The 16,184-nt window shown below is 47.4% G+C and overlaps 1 protein-coding gene and 1 pseudogene across 3 annotated transcripts in view; one reads left to right on the top strand and one right to left on the bottom strand.

Annotated features, from left to right (window-relative positions):
- Positions 1-16,184, bottom strand: part of STK24 (serine/threonine kinase 24) — a 123,662-nt gene that overhangs the window by 10,451 nt on the left and 97,027 nt on the right. For 2 of the 3 annotated variants that reach the window (XM_040487207.1, XM_040487206.1), the window contains exons 4-8: positions 15,783-15,891; positions 15,329-15,486; positions 5,094-5,279; positions 2,665-2,810; positions 1,021-1,150 (exon numbers count right to left, since the gene is read on the bottom strand). In XM_040487207.1, coding sequence (XP_040343141.1) covers positions 1,021-1,150; positions 2,665-2,810; positions 5,094-5,279; positions 15,329-15,486; positions 15,783-15,891 — 729 coding nt within the window. The remainder of the gene's footprint in view (positions 1-1,020; positions 1,151-2,664; positions 2,811-5,093; positions 5,280-15,328; positions 15,487-15,782; positions 15,892-16,184) is intronic. The other variant, XM_040487208.1, reaches the window with a different exon arrangement.
- On the top strand, positions 9,558-10,194 carry LOC121037777 (40S ribosomal protein S3a-like; annotated as a pseudogene).

The raw sequence follows: 16,184 nt of genomic DNA, 5'->3' as shown, positions 1-16,184 counted from the left end.
CATCTGTATTCCAACACTGTGCTACCTATGTAGTGGGACTTGACTACAGAAACCAGAACCGAAGCTGACTGTTGCCAAGCGACTGTCTTAGGACAGCGGCCTATTTTCTACTTTTGCAACCTCTATAATAACTCCTATCTGCTTATCAAAGCCAGACTTATAGGATCACCAGGGGGCAGCCACTGGTCTACATTGCCGGAGAGGGACTACGCCACCGTGCTGTAAAAAGATTTTAAAAATACAGTTTTTCATAAACTTAAATAGGCATAAAACCAATTAATCAAAATAAGGTTTTATATATGTACCAAAAGCACTACATTTGTTTTTAAGATCTTAAACAAAAACTTCATCCCAAAATTCTGGTACCTTTTATGAGTAACCCCAATACAACAAAGCAATACCCTGACCCCTGCTAATGTGCAAGTGTCAGGAAACGGATTCCACGGTGGTGGTGCAGGGCTGGGGGTGGGGTGGGGAGACAGCAGCAGCCTCTGCAGAGCAGACCTGAGGCCAGATTCTCAGGTCTGACTCTCTGGGTCATGAGACAGAATCTTTTTTTTTTTCTTTTGTTTTTTAATTGAAATTCAAGTTAGTTAACATACAGTGCAATCCTGGCTTCAGGAGTAGAACCCAGTGATTTGTCACTTCCATATAATACCCAGCGCTCATTCCAACAAGTGCCCTCCTTAATGCCCATCACCCATTTAGCCCACCCCCCCCACCCACGTCCCCTCCAGCAATCCTCAGTTTGTTCTCTATATTTAAGAGTCTCTTGCTGCTTGCCACCCTCTCAGTTTTTATCTTTTCCTTCCCTTCCCCTATGTTCACCTGTTGTGTTTCTCAAATTCCACATAGGAGTGAAATCGTAGGATACCAGACAACATAACCTCTTATCTGTCAATTCAGGGACAGCGACATTCCAAAAAAGCCTGCCCAGTAAAGGAGCAGGCTCCACACAAAAGGGACTCAGGACCACCACTGGCTGATGATGACAGGTGTTAGTCGCTGAGCCAACGTTACCTTATTCCTTTCTAAGTCTGAAGGCTGAAGGGCTCCATTCTCAAGATTCTTTGGATCTTTCTCCCGGATAGTGAAGATCCAGTCCCCAGAGTCACTGCCTCCAGACGCCTGGCTGTCGGTATCTGTTTCCCTTTGTAGAGAAATGCAGGCCAACTCCGTGAGCCAGCGCACGGCTCCGTCCCAAGGAGACCCACGCTCTCCTGCCCCAACCGAGCACTGGGCACTGCCCAGCCACCCCCCAGACTCCACCTCTACCTCCCATCTCCACTCTCCACCACCACACCCCCCTGACCCTCCTTTCAGAAGAGGACCTTGCCTCCTGCCTCAGAGAAAAGGAGAGACCATCAGACTGAGGCTCCCATAACTTCCCACAGTGCTGGCCGCCCCCACACTTTCCATCCCGCCTCCCGAAAGGGAGAGAGGCGTCTCTTCTGCAGTACAATCCCCCGCTGCGCGACAACCCCTCTCCTGGAGGGCACTTTTCTCCTCTTGGTCTCCCTTCCCATGAACAACAAGTAGCCAGGCCTGTGGCTCCCTCAACACACCCGCCCCTCGAGCTACGGCCATGTCTCAGTCTGAATTCTTGGATGTGTTACCTACACTCACTGCCTCCATTCCTTACATTCTACTCACGCCAGAACCAACCTCGCCCCTGCACTGATGCCCAAGGCCACCGATGCCCAGCACACCACTGGACAAGGGGGTTACCGCTCAGTCCTTCACCTACTTGAGCCCTGAGCCTCAATGTTCCTGCTCATCACCCTTCCCCTCCAGGCTCTCTGCACCCAGATCGCCCCTGACCCGGGTCATCCACAGGGTCGTCCTCTACACTAGGCGCTTCCCAGCACTCGGCCCTAGGCCTCCGGTCCTTCGCACTCTGCAGATGGAATCTGGGCAGCACCATTCACTCTCGTGGCTCCAATGACCATTTAGAGCGTGATGACTTAAAATCCATGACCCTCGCCTACACGCCTCCTGAGCCTGGATGCCATTCTACACTGGACACATCCTCTTGGATGTCTCATCAGTGACTCACAGCCTGTATTCAGGACACTGTCCTAACAGCCCCCACGTTCACGTCAGAGCAGGTGGTCTAGCTTCCCCCGACACCTCGTTCGTGTCTTCAGCTAACGGAATTCCAACAGGCTTAACTTGATGCCAGTTTTTAGTAAGCAGCTTCCCACAGAGCTTGTACAACCCAAGTGTCTACCACAACACAACACGAGATCGTAAAAAACATACGTTTCTATCTTTTAAAAAAATACTTTTAAGGCAGTTTGATCAATATTTTTAACAGCAGGAAGAAGAAAAGAAGGAGGCCAGTTCTAGTCCTTTAAGAGCAATTCCGCCATACGGATTTTTCCTGGACAGACTCCACTGGCAACAAAAAGAGGCTAATAGGCTCCCAAACTGTCCCGTGCAAACACAAGAATCCCCATCAAGCCGGATTATCTAAAGACATATCGAATTCACAAGCAAGGCAGTAACAACCACTCCCCACCCCCCACAACACCCAAACAAGAGACAAGAACACACACGAACGTGACGCATGCCCAGGGCTCACAGGCACCCCCCCACGCCCACCCCCACAGCCCACAGGAGCCCGGCTCATGTGCACCCTACAATCCGGGGGAGCCGACTCACGTGTCTGAGTCTTCAGAACCGGAGTCTTCGTGGCTCTGCTCGGCCCTCCATCTCTTGTACCTGTCGATGAGCTCGGTCAGGTAGGAGGTCTTCTTTGAGTTGCGTATTATAAACTTGTGCTTCAGTAACTCCTTAGCAGTGGGTCTCTGGGAAACAAACCACCAAACGAGAGAAAGCATAAGATGAAGTTCCCTGCATTCTGATTCTGCCCTGAAGGACAGACTTCAGCCTCAAAATGTCAAACAAGCATGCTAAAACTAAACTGAAGATCAAGTTCTGCTTCAGAGTTCGTTTCCGTAACAAAAGCCATTATTCAAACAACAGTCGTTGGGCACCCGTGGGTGGGAGTCCACGTTCAGTGTGGACACACAGCACTTAGTATCTAATGCGGTCCTGGACATTCTATAGGTAACCATCCGATGAAAGCAAACAACCTTCCTCTAGAAAAACGCATTTACACAGGAAACGTGTCAGAGAATTTCAGAGATCATTCAAGACACCTAGAACACATACCTTCTGGTGTTCACACGACATGTTATTACAAATGCCGGCAGGAGAGAAAATATATATTCTGTGTTACCTTGGTGATCTTCTATGTTAACGTTTGGCTCCTTCTCCCCAACACAGTAAGATAAATGTTCATTTGGCTACATCTAGAGGAAACTAGAGAGGAGCCAAGAGATTCCCTTTTCTTTGATACCGAAACAGAACCCAAGTTCCCTGGCTCATCAGCTTCCCCAATTCAGAAATACTGGTTTCCTTAGTCTGTCTCTTCCCCTGGGATTGGGGCGAGGCCCTCACCCAGGGCCTCGGTTCAGCCTGGCCACAGCCACACAGCATACTTGGAACTTGGCAACCGCTTTTGAGGATGGCAAACCCAATCATTACGGGGAGCATGGCTTCCCAGGGAGAAATGAATGTGGCCCAAACCGGGGCAAACAGCAAGAACACACAAACAACACCAGTTAGACTAAGGTCCCACTTAGTCCGAGTTACTAAAGCTTTATTCACGAGAGCCGGGCAGGTGTCTCAAATTCAAACTTACAGAAAACCTGGGTCACCTCAGGTTACGTCTCCCTCCCTGTCAGTTTCCCTGATTGTGAAGCTCCACATGTGTCAGAAGTGCTCAAACCCTCAGCTTCTCGTCCTTTCCCTCCATGCACATGGGGACCAGGCAGGGATGGGGATGTGTGCGCTGGGCAAGTAGGCGGATACTAGAAGTCGACTTGGCATGGGATACACATCGCGGGTGTATCTTCTTAAGTGCTGCTGCACCGTGGCGGGGGGCTCACATCAAGACAGCACGTCCAGAGCGGTGTCGACAGAGAGAGGAACAGTCCACACCCCTGACGCCTGATGCTTTCCTGAGATGCCGGCTTGTGTGGCCTCAGGCTGCACCCCCAGAGGTTCGGAGAAAATGTTGCATTTCCCCATCGCGTTCCTTCACAAAGCTGGCATATTAGAGAACCATGGTGCTCTTGTAAACTTAGTCACCCCTTTTCAGATAGGAGCTCATTAAAAAAGGGCTTCGGCTTGGCCTTCAGCCAATGCTGCTGCAAAACTCAGAAATAAATCAAGGGCATAAGGTGCTATACACAACACCGAAATACAAAGGTAACTTTCAAAGATATATCCTAATTGAGAGACAATTCGGCTAACGCTGTATAGGGTTACTGCCATATGACTCTGCCAGGGTCAACTGTGCCCAAGAAAAGAGTAAAAAGGAAAGGACAGGAGGGCAAGGTGGGTGATTCACTTCTGTTTTTTTATTTGCCTTTTCTTTCCTAACACACACCAAGAAGAAACTGAAAACATCTACTTTAAAGACACATTTAGCCATTATTTTTTTGGCCAGACTTCGCGATTACTAAAAACGGCTTAAAATAGCCTGACCTTTCACTATAAATATTAAAAATTTATGATTCCACATATAATATTAAGGAGAACAGTCCTCGGGCTCAATGAGGTTATGAGAAGGTAGACAATCTGAAAGGAAATAAGTAGATTTTCGTTTCTTGCAAGATAAACAATAAATAAAAACATTTGCAACTCAAATCAATCATAGCCATGTAGAAAAAAACTTAATGTGGGGCGCCTGGGTGGCTCGGTTGGTTAAGCTTCCGACTTTGGCTCAGGTCACAATCTCACGTTTCGTGAGTTCGGGCCCTGCACTGGGCTCTGTGCTGACAACTCGGAGCCTGAAGCCTGCTTCAAATTCTGCGTCTCCCTCTCTCTCTCCCCCTCCCCCGCTTGTGCTCTCTCAAAAATAAATAAATGTTAAAAAAAAAAAAATTATAAAAAAAAATCAACGAGATCGTGAAGACAATGGTGACTAGGACAAGAGCGATTACAGAAATTCCAAGAAAATGTATCTAGACCAAGTGTGGCCGCACAGGAAGAGACGCCCGCCCCGAGCTTGCAAGACTCACAAAGCTTGGCTCCTTGTTCAAACAGGCTTCAACGAACTCCTTGAGGGCTTTGCTGTAGTTGCCTTCCAGCGTTGGGGGATTGTTCTTTGGAATGAGGAATAAAACCTTCATGGGATGCAGCTCGGAGTGAGGGGGCTCCCCTTTTGCGAGCTCGATGGCTGTTATGCCCAGGGACCAGATGTCTGCCTGCAACAACAGAGCATCTTTAGAGACACCGGGAAGTGAATAAATTCAAATAAATAGATTTCTTAAGGAAGGAAAAAAAAATTCACACACATCTCAGTGTACTTCTGAGGTTTTAAAGATCATTATTTTTAAGTGAACAGAAAAAAGGCTTTGGAATAATTTCAAAATAGGCGACACATAGGAGAAAATTTAATACATAAAACATCCTCTGGCCCTGCACCTAGGCAGCTTTTACAATTATTCATCCTCCATTTACTGCTGGAAGTACAAGGCACTCCGTGTTAACTGAAGTCCCCGGAGTTGTAGGATGGGTAAGGAGAGGTGAGCAGAGAGGGCACACTGGGGGCGTGGAGGGGTTCCGCGACTCATCCCATCAAGCCAGCTTACGACTAAGCACAGCTGTGAGGTCGAGAGCAGGCACACTGGTCCCAGAGACTTGGGTTTAAACGCCAGTTCTACAACCAAAGCCTTATGACATTACACAAAATATCTAGCCTGTGAGCCCAGTTCTCTCATCTGTAAGATGGGAATAATACCAGGGTGGTTGAGCAAGGTGCCTCACATAGTGCCTAGAACTTAAAGGAAATGGGTTTCTTATTTAAATGTTCAAGCGCACATAGAAATGGAGAATATTAACTGAATGTACCCCCCCCCAGACTCATCACATGAAGTTACTAATTATTAACAATTTGCCACATGGGCTTTGTCTATTTTTTGCCACAGTGCCTTGTAAAGGAAATCACACACACCATGACGTGCACCCTTTGCTTCAGCTTTGTAAGGGTTTTTTACTACCTATCAACACCTAAAATTAACAGTAATTTTAAAACTGACAATAATATGGGGCACCTGGGTGGCTCAGTCGGTTAAGAATCCGACTCTTGGTTTCAGCTCAGGTCATGATCTCACAGTTAGTGAGTTCGAGCCCCACGTCAGTCTCTGCACTGACAGCATGGAGTCCTCTTGGGATCCTCTCTCTCCTTCTTTCTACTGCTCCCCTGCTCGTGCTCTCTCTCAAAATAAATAAGTAAACTTAAAAATTAACAATAATTTAATATGCTGTAACAATAGTTAAATTTTCTCAATTCTTAAAGTATTTTCACGGTCAGCTTGCTGGAATCAGGATCCAAAGGAAGCCCATACCTTGCGATCAGCTGGCAGGTCACCTAAGGCTCTTTTAATGTACAACAGCCTGCACCCTGCCCCATCTCCCCAGTGCCACTGTCTTGAGGAAGAAACAGGCCCCCAAATTATGGATTTGTCTGGTTTCTTCTGGAGTCAATTACTGCTGTTTTTCAAGCTCCTGTATTTCCTGTCAAATGACAGGTTAATTGGCTCTCGGGGCTTGGTTAGATCCACCGCTGGCAGGAAGCAGGAGGCATCACACAGGGTCCAGCTGCCCAGTCCCACTCCTGCTGTGGCCACAGGGGGTCAGCTGGGGGGAACCGAACCCCATGGCCATGGGAGGCAAGTAAAAAAAAAAAAAAAAAAAAAGCAGGTAGTCTTGAAGAAAGCAGTTAAGGAGGCTCCCTCGGCAGTTGCTAGCAGCCCCAGGCAAAAGGGACAGCCACTGTTAAGGACACAGCAGGACCGAGGGGCCAGTAAAGCAGGGGAGGAGGTAGGGTGGCCTCTGCCCCACAGCAACTACCACACCTTTGGTGCTCTGCTCACCGGGCACTGGAAACCCATGGCAGATCAGAACCTAATTGATCCCTCCACTCACTCTACGGCAAGGAAACGGAAAGGCTGAGACACCGTTCGGGTCACGGCAGGACACAGACATTTCTGACCTTCAAGACCCACCGTGTCCTCACAACCCTAGTGAGTGCCAGAGACCCTCACGGCTATCTCCCCACCCAGCAGCCCGTGCGGTCGGGGCCAACCACACGCTCCATTTCTTCTGTTCTCAGTGAAGATGGCTGCAACAGGCGGCAAGCCCCATTCTAAATTCCTCGTCCTACAGGGATCGGACTGGAAGAGTCACATGGGGAGCCATATTCCCACTTGCCTTCCCTTGGCAGCCCGGACTCTGCTTCGGTTCACGTGTGTAGTTGCTTTTAAAATCAGCAAGGGGGCGCCTGGGTGGCTCAGTCAGTTAAGCGTCCGACTTCGGCTCAGGTCATGATCTCACGGGTTCGTGAGTTCGAGCCCCGCATCGGGCTTTGTGCTGACAGCTCAGAGCCTGGAGCCTGTTTCAGATTCTGTGTCTCCCTCTCTCTGACCCTCCCCTGTTCATGCTCTGTCTCTCTGTGTCTCAAAAATAAATAAACGTTAAAAAAAAAATTTTTTTTTAATAAAAAAAAAATAAAATCAGCAAGAAGGTGACTGACCGCAGAGTGCCTGCCCCCAGGAGGGGGAAGCTGGGTCACGGGGGCGTGCGGCAGGACGAGAACAGGCGTGCAGGGAGGGAGGGATGCGAGCGCGGGGGAGCACTCAGCCCTCACATGGCGGCAGCTCTTTCCCCTCAACGTCCAGCTGCCACTCCCGCCTTCCTGGACTTGGCGAGAACTGCTGCTCTTTGCAAAGCCTGCTGCTTGGCATCCATCTGCCTCCCGGCCGTACAGACACAGGGCCTTAGTCCCACTGACCCCTGGGACCACCTCCAGGCCCCCAAGCATCCCACAACCACTTAAAAACTCAATAATTGGAAGGCCAGACTGACGATGGTCTTTGCTGGTGGCCTCTTGTGGCATGCCCGTGCACTTACTTCCCTCAGGCTCCAGGCCGGACAATAAGCAGACAGCCACAACATTTCAAGGACCCGGCCCCTGCTTCCACACGCCAGTACAGGCCAAAGGTCGGCCAAGGAAGCCGCCTTCTCAGCCCCACCCATAAGACATCGCCAAGGTCTTCAGAGAGGCACAGGCATCGCCCTCCTGCGTCCTCCGGCGGGGGGGGGGGGGCCGGCCAGTACAGCTTCGTCATAGCAAAACATGTGCCAGCCAGCCAGGCAGCCGAGCCAGGAGCCCGTGTGTCACACCAGCTCTTGAATTCCTCTTTGGATCCTCCTAGATCAGCCAGGTGCCAGGTGTGTGGCTCCTGGTCTCTGGGCACCTGGTCCCCCTCTATCCCCCTCTATCCTTTGTTCCCTGGGCTTCTCTGGGGGGCTCCCGAGTGTCTTCCTCCCTGGGGACTCCCTCTCTAAACATCTCACACCCTGCTGACTAATGTGGAAAACTTGATGGACACTTGAACACATGGCAAGGAAGCTGGCGTTATGTGTCAAAAGCCATAAAAATATCCACACTTGCTAAAACCAATTAATTCCACTTCTAGGAATCTGTCCTAAATAAGTAATTTTAGATTTAGAAAATGGTGTATGCTGCCCAAAACATTCAACAGCAGCATTTCTCACACTAAACCTGGGAGGAATGATTAAGTTGCTCTAACATATTTACGGAAATACTGCACATGTGACAACGTTGTTGACAGAGAATCAGAAATAACACCAGAGTCTATCTATTACTGTATTTAGGAAATGTGGCATCACATGGGAACACGTGTCTGGGTTTTAAAATGAAAGTTATGTGGGGGAAGGGCGGTCATTTTCCAAAGCAATTAAAATCGAGGCATCAGAAGAGACCTGTTTTACTGCCATCTGGGAAAAACACGAAACTAGATATTAAAAGAAAACAAACGGGGGGCGCCTGGGTGGCGCAGTCGGTTAAGCGACCGACTTCAGCCAGGTCACGATCTCACGGTCCGTGAGTTCGAGCCCCGCGTCAGGCTCTGGGCTGATGGCTCAGAGCCTGGAGCCTGTTTCCGATTCTGTGTCTCCCTCTCTCTCTGCTCCTCCCCCATTCATGCTCTGTCTCTCTCTGTCCCAAAAATAAATAAAACGTTGAAAAAAAAAATTTAAAAGAAAACAAACGGGTTTTCAATATAAACCCAAGTCAACAGTTGTAAGGGCAGGCACTTTGAAATGCAGATACGTATCTGTGAACAGACTTTTTTTCCTACATGCACAGTTCTAGAGGCATGCTCCTAAGTGACCACAGAGTTACCTGGTATTGATGATCAGAGACTCTTGCCAGTGAGGCTGGGGTTGCTACTAAAATACAACATTCTAAACCCTTGTAATACCATGTTAATTAAGTAAAAGTAAGCTGACTACAAATCTGCAGATACAACACACTGTAAGTGGTATGAAAAATTTACGAACAGAAAATATTCTAGTAGGAACCACAGTCAACTGTCTATAATCACGAGGAAGAGGAGCGGGGAGAAAAACAAAACAAGAATCCTGCCTTTTGGCTTCCTGAGTAGCACGATGGTGGTGGTCAGAACAAGTGCCTTATGAAAGGTGACAAAAAGGGAGCCAGGAAGAAAGCGGTTGGTCCATTTTCTAAGTACGATGCATACGATGTGAAAGCACCAGCTACTGTCAATATAAGAAATACTGGAAAAACACTCGTCAGGAGAAATCAAGGAAACAAAGTCACATCTGATGGCCTCAAGGGTTGTATTTCTGAAGTGAGCCTTGTTGATTTGCAGGAACGATAAAGCTGCATTTAGAAAGTCAAGCTGATTAGTGAGGATGTTCAGGGCAAAAACTGCCTAATTTCCATGACATGGATCTTAGCTGTAAGAAAATGTGCTCCATGGTCAAAACACAGCAGACCAGAACTGAAGCTCATGGTGATGTCATGATTACTGATGGTTATTTGCTTCGTCTATTTTGTGTTGGTTTTACTAAAAAACGCAACAACCAGATGCAGAAGACTACTTATGGTCGACACCAACAGGTCTGACAAAATTGGAAAAAGGTGATAGAAATCACGACCCAAGAGGTACAGATAAATGACTTGAAAGAAGTGGTCAATAAACTGATTCTAAACAAGGGTGCCTGGGGGGGCTCAGTCAGTTAAGCATCTGACTTTGGCTCAGGTTATGATCTCACAGTTCATGAGTTCAAGCCCTGCGTTGTTGGGCTTTGTGCTGACAGCTGGGAGCCTGGAGTCTACTTCCGATTGTGTGTGTGTCTGTGTGTCCGTGTGTGTGTGTGTGTGTGTGTGTGTGTGTGTGTGTGTGTGTGTGTCTGCCCCTCCCCTGACTGTGCTCTCTCTCTCTCAAAAATAAACATTAAAAAAATTTTTTTTCAATTTATAAACTCATTCTAGACTGCATCAGAAAAGATACAGAAAAGGCTTATCAGTCTATTTATCCACTCCGTGAGGTCTTTGTTAGAAAAGTAAAAATGCTGAGGAAGCCCACATCTGAATTAGGAAAACTCCTGCAGATTCATGGTGAAGGCAGTAGTTCTGGAAAAACTACTGGGGATGAAACCAGTGCTAAACTTGAACGAGCTGATGGATAGGAGCCACCAGTCTGAGAATCTGTTTAAAATTCAGACATTTAATGCTGACAAATAAAAAATCTTATTTGTGATGTTTCATTTCTTTTTTAATGTTTATTTATTTTTGAGACAGAGAGAGACAGATCATGAACGGGGAAGGGTCAGAGAGAGAGGGAGATACAGAATCTGAAACAGGCTTCAGGCTCTGAGCTGTCAGCACAGAGCCTGACGCGGGGCTCGAACTCACAGACCATGAGATCATGACCTGAGCCAGCGTCAGAAGCTCAACCAACTGAGCCACCCAGCCACCCCAAAGATGTTTAATTTCTGATTGTCCTTTTTAAATCATCTAAACTTGGTGAATTAGATGTTCTAAACTGGTGGTGATGTGAAGTTTTCTGAATTGGCGTATGGATTTTACCCATTGCTCTTAGTTAATAAATAGCTGTGAATTGGAAGTGATTTGTTAAGCTGCAGTGATCTGGACTAGAAGTGTTATATAGGTGGTTAATAAAAGGAAATCTTTTCTGGGGCACCTGGGTGGCTCAGTCGGTTCAGCGGCCAGCTTCCGCTTAGATCATGATCTCACAGTTCATGGGTTCAAGCCCCAAGTCGGGCTCCGTGTTGACAGTTCAGAGCCTGGAACCTGCTTCAGGTTCTGTGTCTCCTTCTCTCTCTGCCCCTTCCCTGCTCACACTCTGTCTCTTTCTCTCTCTCAAAAATAAACAAACGTTTAAAAAAAAATTTTTTTAAGGAAATCTTTAAAAAAAAGAAAAAAGGAAGAAAGAAAAGAAAAAAATACGAATCCCAAGTCAGTTATAACTAGTCAAAACATAGGTCAAAAAAGGATTTGACAGAAACTATTTACTTAGGTGCAGTACTGAGGAACACATTTATAAGCAGCATATAAAGGTATAAAAATCCTTTCAGCACCAAACATCAACACATGGCTGATTAGAAAAGCCCCAATCACTACTTCGTGCTGAGAGCCTACTGTTTACTCTCCTAGCTGCATGTTTTCCCTTCTGGCTCACATCCTATCCTGCCCCCACCTCCAGGACTCATCACTCGCAGCGGGGTCTGTGGTAATTCCTGATTCTGTGCTGGAACCAGAGGAAGCGAGCGGATCAGCACCAGACAGGGAGGGCCAATCACACGCTGCAGTGAACAGGCCAACCACGCAGATTCCAAAAACTGATGGGCTAATAGTGCGGCTTTTCACTCATCTTTAACAATTTTTTTTTCCACCAACGCATCTATCACCTATTGCCATTTTTCACCATGGTTAGACAATATATGGTTACTTTGGAGACTGGACATCAAAATAACTTAAGCCTGTGCTGGGGTGATAGGTCTATAGATGTTTTTCTTTTTCCATCACTTCCCTGCACCCCCCCCCCAAGTATTTTCCAGTATGTACTGCTTTTGAGGCCATAAAAAGGGAAAAGTCATTTACAAGAGAATAGACACCGGCCTCTCAGGGTCTACAGGATATTTCAGTTAACAGGCAAGTCAATTTCTCCAGCCTCATTTACATTCTTCACCACAATCTACAATCCAGATACATAGGTCTCTCCGTTCCCACACTGGACTTGGGTCGAACATCCCTCCCTCATCTCTAAGGGGTCTGTGAAGCCTTCCCCAGCTCGCTCTGACATTCCTCACTCAGCTCCCTGCGCCCCTGCTCCCTGTTAGAGCTACCTGCCCAGTACTGCAATTACTCATGGGAGATACCAATTATTTAGCACTGGGCACAACTACAGCAATAACCAAATGAATGAATACACACAAGGGACATGGAACACGGACTATGTCTTTACACAAGTCCAATCCATTTGCTAACATGCCATCACCATAACCTTATACACAAAGGGCGGGGGGGTGGGGGTGGGGGTGGGGGCCGAGGGAGAAAGATTAATGTTCTCCAGCCCAAGCCCCTGCTCAGTGTTGAAAGCAAAGGCTTCCTTATGGGAGAGCAGAGTTATCTCCCTTGGCACATCTTCTAGGTCTCAAGGCTTCTTAAATAAACCAAGCTACCCTACTTCACCTTAAAAATAACAGTAATAAGGCTCTTAAGACACATGGGTAATCATGACCTAATAATGTCATACTTAGATTATGAACTAAGATCAACATAAGACGTCCTATATGTACGTCCTCTGTGTACAAACACATTCAGGACACCTAAGGAGTCTGGACAAATGACAAGCAGTCAAAGATACGGGTTCAAGATTCTAGACATATACATAAAACGAATAAAAATTTTAATTCATTAACTAATAAAACTTTGGTCCAGTAAGATGAAGATCCCAGGAAGGTAGGTGCATGCTATCCTTGGCCCAACCAGACCTTCCTTTGAACAACAGGGAGTGTACCAAAAATGAAAGTGATGGGAACAGAACCACCCACCGGGGCTGTGCGCTCCTTTCTGGAATGCAAAGGCTGATGGAGAAAATGCCTGGATGGACACCTGAGGAAGACTGGAAGGGGCCCATGGAAAAAAAAACCAAGTAAGTTTGTGTATCAGGAGAGCAGAGTAACCACAAAGCCCCTCCAAGAGCACAGAGCACCCGGCCAGGGGGCCAGGCCAGCCTCTGAGAAGGGAGGCAGTCACTGGAAGAGGATCTGTAAATCAGGCATTGTTCCAGACAAAAGCTGCTAGCCCAGAGCCACAACTACTGGGAGGGAACTACTGTCATGTTATCCCCCGAGGCCCCAGACTCAGACATAGAGATTAGCCTTATCTGCACTTTCCACACCTCCTGGGTCAACAAATCTGGGAAGCCAAGTTCACATAAATGTAATTTTCGCACATGATTTCCAGTTGAGAGGTGTTGGCTATGACCCAGGCAAATGAAAGAATTCACTTCTGACAAGCCAGAGTAAGAGGTATAGTGAAAGGTTAGGGAGAAGAGTGGCATCTACGTTCTCAAGCTCCCCAGCCAAGCGGGCGTCCCCAGAGCTGGAGACCAGTATCTTTAAATCTACCTAAGAACACCGGGACACCTACTGATCAGATAAGGGCATCTGAAGATCACGACTAGAACTCCAGGAGAAAAAAGGTGGCAAAGCTTTATGATGCAGTAAAACCTCTGCTGCCAGAGGCCACATCTTGGGCAAAAGTCCAGAGTGGCCCTGCAAGAGGAAGAAAGAGAGGAAAGGGAAGGTCCTGGATAACCAGGCCACTCCCTGAGGAAAAAATGTGAAGTGACCAGTGATGGGTGTCTTAATACTGAAAATACAAGAACTGAATCCAGAGTCACAAGCGCCGTGATTGATCAGCTCATTTACTAGAAAGGAAGAGAAGAAAGCCATCAGTGTGGTGTAATCAGATGAGTTCAGAAACTTGGGTTCTGGTCCCTACCAAAATCTAGACTTACGAACTCCGATAAAAGGGCCTCAGCCTAAAATAGAGAGAGAGGACTGGTCAAGCCCTAAAATGCTATGATGCCATCAGCAAAGGTGGCTGCAGAGAGGACTCTGGATGGAGGGAATCCATCCACAGGGCAAAAAGCACAATGAAGCCCACAGAGCTCTGTTACGCTAGGGGTTGAAAACCCACCAGTCACCTTCCGGCCAGTGGCTACCAAAGCCATCGGCATGACCATGGCAGTCACAGCCACCACCACAACTTAAAAGTGAGAAAGCCAGGTGGGTCCCTGCCATGCTAGAAGCAGGTACACCTGCCACTCTGATACAACATCTGCTCTTTAAACAGCTGACGGCTCCCACCGATGCCCAAAGGGCCGGAAGGAAGGTTCTGTGCCTAGGAAAAGTCTACTGTCTGCTGACAAGACTCCCATTTTAAAAAGACGAAAACAATGCCTGGCATGTAAATGTATGTGAGTTAAATATTTGTTTTCCTAGAAACTGTTCAGAAGAACCAATTAATTCTCTGTGGACCGTGTGACGATTATTCTGTGTACAACCTGAGAATGAGCAACCTGGGGGAGAGAGGAGTTAAATCAAAGATTCCCGAGGCAAGGTGCCTAGGATTTATAGTCTAAACTAGGAAGTTTAAGAAAGTTGAAGGTACCAGGGAAAACAGAACCCAGGAAAAACTGGGAGAGGACGTTTGACAAGTAAAAAAGGTGGAAAAGAAGAATTATGGTTTGCCTCCTGTTGGGAAGGAGCCTCTGAGAATAAATGATCCTAACTAAGAATTAAAAATAATGAGAGGAAGAATCTGTAGCACTAACTAAAAGCATATTCTTTCCAGACTCTGGTCATAAAAATGTTAAGAACTCTCCATTTCTTTCGTGGGAGCCTCCTTCTATGCTTGTCCCTTAACTATGCTTAGGGCTCTGTCCAGGGCCCCCTTCCCTTATCCACTCCCGCTCAGGCTTCGAGCACCACCTATAGACAGACAATCCCCACCCCTCTCTGTGGACCCATATGCCTCCACCTGGCCGTCTCAGGAGGCCTGAACCCATTCTGGCCACCTTGGTCCTCTGTTCTGCCATACCTACCTTCCAATGGGCTCCTTCTCTGGTCCCCACCACCATCGAGCACACATTTTTTAAGCCAAAAAAAAAAAAAAAAAAAAAAAAACTCGGTAACTGTGGGCTGGATAAATAAAGGATATTAAACGATGTAGGAGACAGAGATGAAATCTGTTTCTAACCAAGGTCGGAGAGAACTACCTTCACGTCCTGCTTCAAGGAACCTGCTTTGGTCCACCTGGAAGAGCTGTGAGGTTGGGTCACAAAAGACAACTCTCTGGACCCAGAAAACAGGAAGAGTCGGCCCTTACCTTGGAGTCGTAGGCTGACTGCTTAATGACTTCAGGCGCCATCCAGAAGGGGGTGCCCACGAAGGTGTTTCTTTTGATCTGGGTATCTGTCAGCTGCCCTGCCACCCCGAAATCGGCCAGCTTCACCTCTCCGTGTTCAGAGAGCAGAACGTTGGCAGCTGCAAAAACAGACCCCAAGACACCTCCTGACGCTCTGTGCTGCTCGGCTTCACCCGTTAGTGCTTCCGGAACACGTACAGTCTCTTGTCTTCGAGATCTCGTGCTCAATGCGGGCAGGATCGGTGAGATCCCCCTCAAAGCCGCCCCACCCCACCCCACCCCAGGCAGGTTGAAGGCACTCCTTGAACACGTGCAGGACAACCTCCCTTTGAGAAGAAGTACAAGCTTCCCCTGTACTGGGCCTTTCCACCCACCTTAGGATTTCAGAGGCATGGAAAGCAACATGTTTTCTTACCTTTAATATCTCTATGAATTTTCTTCTCCGAATGCAAATAATCAAGTCCTTTCAGTATTTCTCTTAATATAGTAGCAATCTGAGTTTCATCTAAAGGGCCAGGTTCTAACTAGTAAAAAAAAGAGTTATTAAAGTTACTCAAATGATCATTTTAGGAGAAGTTTGAGATGATCAAACACAGTCAATACCCATGTTAAATGAACAATATTCAAATCTAAAAACATCTTCACTCCAGGGGTGCCTAGGTGGCTCAGCCGGTTAAGTGTCCAACTCTTGGTTTTGACTCAGGTCATGACCTCATGGTTTGTGGGTTCGAGTCCCGCGTCGGGCTCTGTGCAGGCAACTGGGAACCTACTTGGGATTCTCTGTCTCCCTCTCTCTCTGCCCCTCCCCTGCTCTCTC

Source organism: Herpailurus yagouaroundi, unplaced genomic scaffold (assembly GCF_014898765.1).
Source record: "Herpailurus yagouaroundi ecotype Mexico unplaced genomic scaffold, PumYag 164, whole genome shotgun sequence".
Classification (NCBI taxonomy): Eukaryota; Metazoa; Chordata; class Mammalia; order Carnivora; family Felidae; genus Herpailurus; species Herpailurus yagouaroundi.
This window is presented reverse-complemented; position numbering and strand designations above follow the sequence as displayed.